This window comes from Rhipicephalus sanguineus, chromosome 3, assembly GCF_013339695.2.
Source record: "Rhipicephalus sanguineus isolate Rsan-2018 chromosome 3, BIME_Rsan_1.4, whole genome shotgun sequence".
Taxonomy (NCBI): domain Eukaryota; kingdom Metazoa; phylum Arthropoda; class Arachnida; order Ixodida; family Ixodidae; genus Rhipicephalus; species Rhipicephalus sanguineus.
In genome coordinates, this window is record NC_051178.1 from 148,259,352 (window position 1) to 148,265,730 (window position 6,379).

Here is a 6,379-nt window from a genome sequence, read left to right on the forward strand (position 1 = left end):
CCGACAGGGCATCCCGCACTGTCAGTGGGGTGCGAATAAAGGCATCTGCCACTTAACTGACTATGCACGCTTAAAGAACTCATCGTAGAGGTACGAGAGCGAGAGCCGCAACTTCAAGGAAAAAAAAAGGAAACGTCCAACCAGTTCCGATAATCACATCTCCCCCTGTATAGGAAATAAGAGAGAAACTTGAGCAGGACCTTCAATAATAAGGTTCACAAGCGATGCTGCATTGTGTGACTCTGCGAGCCAGTGAGACCCGTAAGTAGTGGCATTACGTTGGCAAGCAGCAAACAAATAATTCATTGCACAGACAGTGACATCGGGGAGTGAAAAAAAAAATGGCGCAATGGAGGTAGAGGGATAAAGAGAGAAGGAAGTGTCAGAGAAAGAGAGGAAGATGAAGGAAACGTAAGAACGGTATTGCACTTTTGGAGAATTTTGATTAGCTTCACTCCTCAGTCGATTAGGAGGGAGGTTGGGGGGGGCACGCTTTGAACTTCCAACTCCCACCTTTCCTTTTTCTTTTGATCTGTCTGTCACCTGACTATCATAGGCGAAGCTGGTCATTATAGGCAGATGACACGAGGAACACGATGGCCAGCATCACTCTTCAAGACTTTCAAGGAGAGAACGTCTCTTCTTTGATAAGTGAATAGAAAGGCAGTGAAATAAAGTTAAAGACAAGAGAGAGAGATGCAGACACCGAGATGATATTAAGAAAATGTGGTTGGGGCTGGGTACTGAGCTGAATGGAAAAAGCTTGGCACAAAGCAACGTGACGACACAAGGGAAATACTAAGGAGCGAATGGCGCCTGAAATACTGAAGAGAAAAAATAAAACGAGAAAGAGAAGAAGAAGGAGGGGGTGAGGGGGGTGTACTGTCAACGCCTCCATCTCCCATGGCACATGTGTACTCTCTCGCTGCTTCTTCCCCCATCATCAACGACAGAGCATATCTGCGGGGCACACACACCCAGCTGCTTAAATGTATGAATATATACTATGCGCAACATTCATATACTCTTTTTTTTTTCCGGCATTTACTGTACACACACACATGTAATATATTATCTGTGAAAACGCGAAGATAACATGCGTCCTTTACACAAGCAAGAGGAGGGGGAAAGAAGGAGCAACACAGCGGTATACGGGGGGGAAAAAGATGACAAGAAATGAACACTGTTTTGCGTTTTATGACAAAAACGAGTAATTATCATCGTCATCACAACAAAAGGGTGGGTGGGAAGAAAAACAAGGGCAAAGGATGCACTAGAAAATGTATAAGAACACTGCAATAATATATTAACTCATTTGCTAGATACAAATGCAAAAAAAAAAGACAAGAATAGGCCATGGGACAATTCACCAGGTGCACACATATTACGCGCACACGTAAACACAGGGGGTGTAAAAAAAATGAGCGAAAAAAACAATTTTTACAAGACAGCCCCAAGGTTACGGGGTCATCATGCCAGCCTTTTCCCGACACACCCTGTGCACTTCTAGAAAGTACAGCTTCCAAGGACAAATAAGTTAAACAGGCCTCCGTCACAAGAGGTGAACGGCACGAGCTGCTGAAACATTGCTCCTCATCTCATCAAGACTCAAAGCAACAAGGAGTCAGAGAACGCAAGCAGCTCCTTTATCTTTACGTTATAACATCTGCGAGACATCTTCTTTCGTAACATCATTTTTTTCCTTTTTGACAAGGCCCTCGAGATAACTTAAACTAGCAGCAGATGGCAGCAACAGTCAAGGGAGAGGCAAGAGAAACTAACCTACAACTAACAAGTCACAATTACCAAGTGTTTTTGCTTTTTTTCTTAAAACTCAGTTTGTCGCAACGTCTACAACAAGCATTTGTGGCTCCCTACGCTCGCCCATCCTTGTACAGTTTCTGGTAAGGCATCGTCCGTGTACAGTGAAAACAAACAAACAAGAAATTTTCTGTGTGTGTAGACATAATCTTGTGTGTGCATGGAAGCATGCCAATGGGTTCCCCGTACATTGGAGCAGGGGTCAAAATGCTTAGTCTGTCATCGGCGGCAGACAGTTGATGTTTTTGTCTTTTTTTGTATTTTTTTTTCTAGTTCCTTTTCCCTTTGTGTTCCAAGAAAAAAACTGTTACTAACCTTCCTAACGAGATGTGTGCATGTATTTAGGGCATGTGAGAGACCAGTGCTGGGAAGATTACAGTGTTGCGAGAGAGAGTGTGTATGTGTGTGTGCTAGCTTCTACAAATGCAGCAAGGTTGATAAAAATTAATTTCTCTCAGACTTTCTTTGACACATGGCAACTTTCTAAAGTAGCAGCTATGAAAAAAAGTGAATGGTAAAGTAGCATAAAGAAATTTAATAAAGCCGGCTGACAGCACCGAAACTGAATACCTCAACAAAAGGATGAGAGACGAGAAAAGCAGTGAAGACTTGACCTCACTCAGGCTCAATTCACTCATTTAATTCTTTTTTTTTTCTTCAAACAGCGATGCTGTGGTATGCTTTCTAGTGCAATGTTAATAGGAGCAAAAAGCAGGAGCAAGAGACTCGCATAACAGCTGCTGGAGGAAAAGAAGAAAAGAAAGAAAACAACTGACATGAGCTGGTGCATCACGTATGAAATATACTTTATACGCGTGTGCACGCGTGGTGTGTATAATATATATTTATATATATAATATTTATATTCAGCGTGTAAACACTGAGACCTCAACAGAAACAAGGTTGGTAGATAGGTAGTGTTCACCCCTCTTTGTGGCTTCACCATCAAAAGTTTTTTTTTCTTTGTTTCCCCTGTCCAAAGGCACACAGCACTACAGTCACTATAACACATGCACTTTTTTTGGAACACACGAACAAGTAGTGAAGGGAAAAGTGGGAGTGTGGTATTGTGTATATTTCATGCTTGTCGGGTGTTTCACCACACAATTTGCACCACGAGGACATTGTTGTGAAGAACAGACTTGGAACAGGGGAGGCAGGGGGAAGCCATGCCATGCGCTTGACTGGCAGATACCAAAAATATGGTCTTGTTGACAACGCGTGCTCTTTCTATCTAAAACAACAGGCAGGATGTGCATGCGGTTTCTTCTGTGTAAGGTGCGCTGCTTTTTTTTTTTCTGCCCAGAGAAAACAATCTGGCAGCACTACTTCCTACCGGTAACAACACCGCTTGACAACAAACCGGGTGCCACTTTGCCCTCTCAACAAACTTGACTTTGGTATGGAAAAAAAAAACCACATGTCTCTAGAAACGGTCCATGTTTGGCTGCACTCACTGCCTTGGGGAGGGGTTTGTGCTAGTCACTAGCTCTATCTCACTGCGTGTACCCTCTACACGGCGCCTCCCTTGGCTCTGGATCTGACTGAGTAGGCCATAACGGGCGTTTGTTCGGCCCTGGTTCAATCCCATGGCAATGTTTTCTCTCTCTCAGCAGTGCAGGCCTCGAGGGCAAGCTTGTACTTCCTCCAGAAAAAGAGAAATGCTCCTGGCTTGGTGGCAATGACGCGAGCGTCGCGCCCGTCAACGAGTAGAACAACGGTGGAGCTCTCAAGAAGTTGTGCCTCGCACGTGTTTAAGATTGTTGCTGACGCCTTTTTGTGTAGTAGTAAATCACCTACCCACACATTTTTTTTTTTCACTCTATCTAATGAGTGCCACAGGTGCAGCAGGGGAAAAAGAAAGAAACAAGAAGAGAGAGAGAAAGACATCCAGAGGTGCGTCTTTTACTCTGGCAGGTGGAGCCGCCAAGTAACTAGCCTCGACGAAAAGTCGAAAAAAGGCCAGAACGGCGGGCACAGCCGCGCCAATCCTATGTACACGCTTTCGGTCTTCATCACTGACGCCGACGACAAAGAAGGAAAGCCCAAATGGCGTTTTTCCTGGTCGCCAACCGGAGCTGCGACTTTTGCTGCTCCCTGTAAACCTTGGAGGGGGTGGGCACGAAGGAAAAAAAAAACATTGCAGGGAAGCAGCGCGCACAGCCTTTCTCCCGTGCGTGGCGGGAGGATGACCCTGCTTGCACGCCACACAGTCAGCAAGAGAGGGAAGAAATAAACACACGGCACACTCGCAAGTAGACTCAGGGAGGAGCAGGAGGACAAACCCCCACTGCGGGGGACCGGCCTTGGCTCCGGTCGGCTTACGTCGGCCAGCCGTCGGCCGAGAGGCGTGGGCGCTTGGCACCGTCGTAGTCGCCTGTCGGGTCCGGCGAGGAAGATGTGGAAGGGGTGAGTGGAGGCTGCCCAGGTGGTGACAAGTGGCCGGACGGAGGTCGGGCGTTGGTGCCTCCTCCGTGCAGACCTTCTCCTCCACCGCCACGCGGTGGTGAAATGGGTTCGCTTTTGATCCGGATGGGCAAAGGAGACGATGCAGGTGGTGGTGTCGCATTTCCTAGAGACAAGTGGCTGCCAAGCACACTGGGGCTCCCGCTGCAAACACAAAAAAGACATCGGCGTTGTTTAGGACGTGCCTGGATGCGAAAGCACAGGGCTAGTACAGCAACACAGGCCTGCAGAAACTCCTCATTACAGGAATCGCCAAGAAGTGTTACTGAAGTACAGGGAAATCGAGAAATGGTAAGCACATGCATACAACTAACCATTATATTTGAAATTTAATAAAGAACAATGAACAAACTACAATACTATTACAGCTAGGTGGACAACCCCTTGTCTGTACCCGCAGATCAATTTTTGTAACAATGCAGGTAGTGCTGTGTAGCCAAAGCACACTTACAAGACCAAAGGTCTGTGTCCTTCTCCGTGCACTTTACTAACCATACACGACCTTCCAAGCTTATGTCGACACAAAAGCGGCCACTGTTTGTTACAGGCAAATCGACGAAATGTTCGCTGCAATATCTGGCATGAGTGTTACTTCATACAGTGGACTCTCGGTAAACGGAACTTGAAGGGACCAGGAAAATGTGTTCCATTTAACAGGAGTTCCGTTTACTGAGAGATGTACAGGGGTGCGGAACCCAAGTATGAAACCAATTATATTAGATGCAGTTGTTCCGTTTAAGCAGCAGTTCCGTTTAACAGATTTCCGTTTACTGAGAGTCTACTGTATTTTACAGTTATGGTGGATACATTCAACTAACTGCACCTCAATTTCTGCATTATTAATTATTTGTATAACAAAAGCCCAGACCCACAAGAGATGAAGCCTAACGTCTTTCCATAAGACTTGCCTGGAGTGTGCCTGCATGGCCCCGGAAGGCACAGCAGCATTGGCCAGGGGACCTTGAGTTGACCAGTTATGCATCAGGCCTGGAGAGTTGAAACCCGTAAGGCCAAGTTCGGGGTTTAGCTGGAAGTCCGCTGCAAATGTGGCAGGGAACAGGATGCCTTGCATGAAAGCATAACCACGCACTGCTAAAAAATTCCGGGGTTTTATGCACCAAAATTGCATTCTGATCATGAGGCACACCGTAATGGTGGACTAAGAAATAAACTTTAGCACTACGGGTTCTTTAATGTACACCTAAATCTAAGTACAAGAGTGCTTCAGTATTTCACCCCCGTTGAAATGCAGCTGCTGTGGCTGAGATTGAAACCCCAATGATGAAGGTTAGTGGTGCAATGCCACAAAAGCTGGTCTCTTATGGCAGTTACCACACACTGCTGTCACAGGCACAATGATAATGGGGGAACAAGGAATGTACTGAGGACTGTGCGTACACAGTACATGTATGGTGGCTAGAGGGGGAAGTGTGACGGGCGAGAGCGGAGGGCTGTACGAATTCCCAATGAAAGATGGCGGTCACACCAGGTGGCGCTACCTGCGCCGTAGGTGCTTGCAGCGGCATTTGCCTGCTTTGCGTATGGCCGCTAAACGTTAGTTTCACTTGTTTCTAATTATCGCTTATACCCCGCGCCAGTGCTGTTAAAGGCGCTACGTGTTTGTTTCGCTAAGAAACATGTGTTGCAAGTTCTTAGCGGTGTTAAGCAAGAGAAAAAAAAAAAGAAAACCAAGAATGCTTTTAAATCAGACGGAACTGGCGTGCCCAGGTTTTCATATTTAAATGTTTCTTAATATCGGTTTGCTTTGACATGTTTAATCTGCAACAGTGTGCAAAAACTGGGCTAGTTGGTTGATTTTCATGGTAAAAGCAGCGCAAAAAGATGGCAACACGAGAAGAACGACACAGGACAGGCGCTGAACTGTTCAGCGCTGGTCCTGTGTCGTTCTTATTATCGTGTTCCTTTGGCGCTTCTTTTACCATATTTATAGTCTGCTTCAGTTGAACTAAACCACTTGCCCGGCTGCATAGCTCAGCTGATTTAAAAGTGTTTTTTCCCCTTGGTGAAGTGTAAACTGTTCGTTTTTTTTTCCACACCCACCTCCCCCCCTTCATTTCCTCTGTATTGTAGG

At 46.0% G+C, this 6,379-nt stretch overlaps 1 protein-coding gene across 3 annotated transcripts in view; it reads right to left on the reverse strand.

The window, feature by feature from the left end:
• Positions 1–1,053: 1,053 nt before the first annotated feature.
• LOC119387431 (myocyte-specific enhancer factor 2) overlaps positions 1,054–6,379 on the reverse strand; it is a 27,208-nt gene continuing 21,882 nt past the window's right edge. For 2 of the 3 annotated variants that reach the window (XM_049413512.1, XM_049413511.1), the window contains one exon: positions 1,054–4,431. In XM_049413512.1, coding sequence (XP_049269469.1) covers positions 4,143–4,431 — 289 coding nt within the window. In that variant the 3' untranslated portion in view covers positions 1,054–4,142. Of the gene's footprint in view, positions 4,432–5,195; positions 5,326–6,379 lie in introns of all 3 variants that reach the window. The other variant, XM_037654826.2, reaches the window with a different exon arrangement.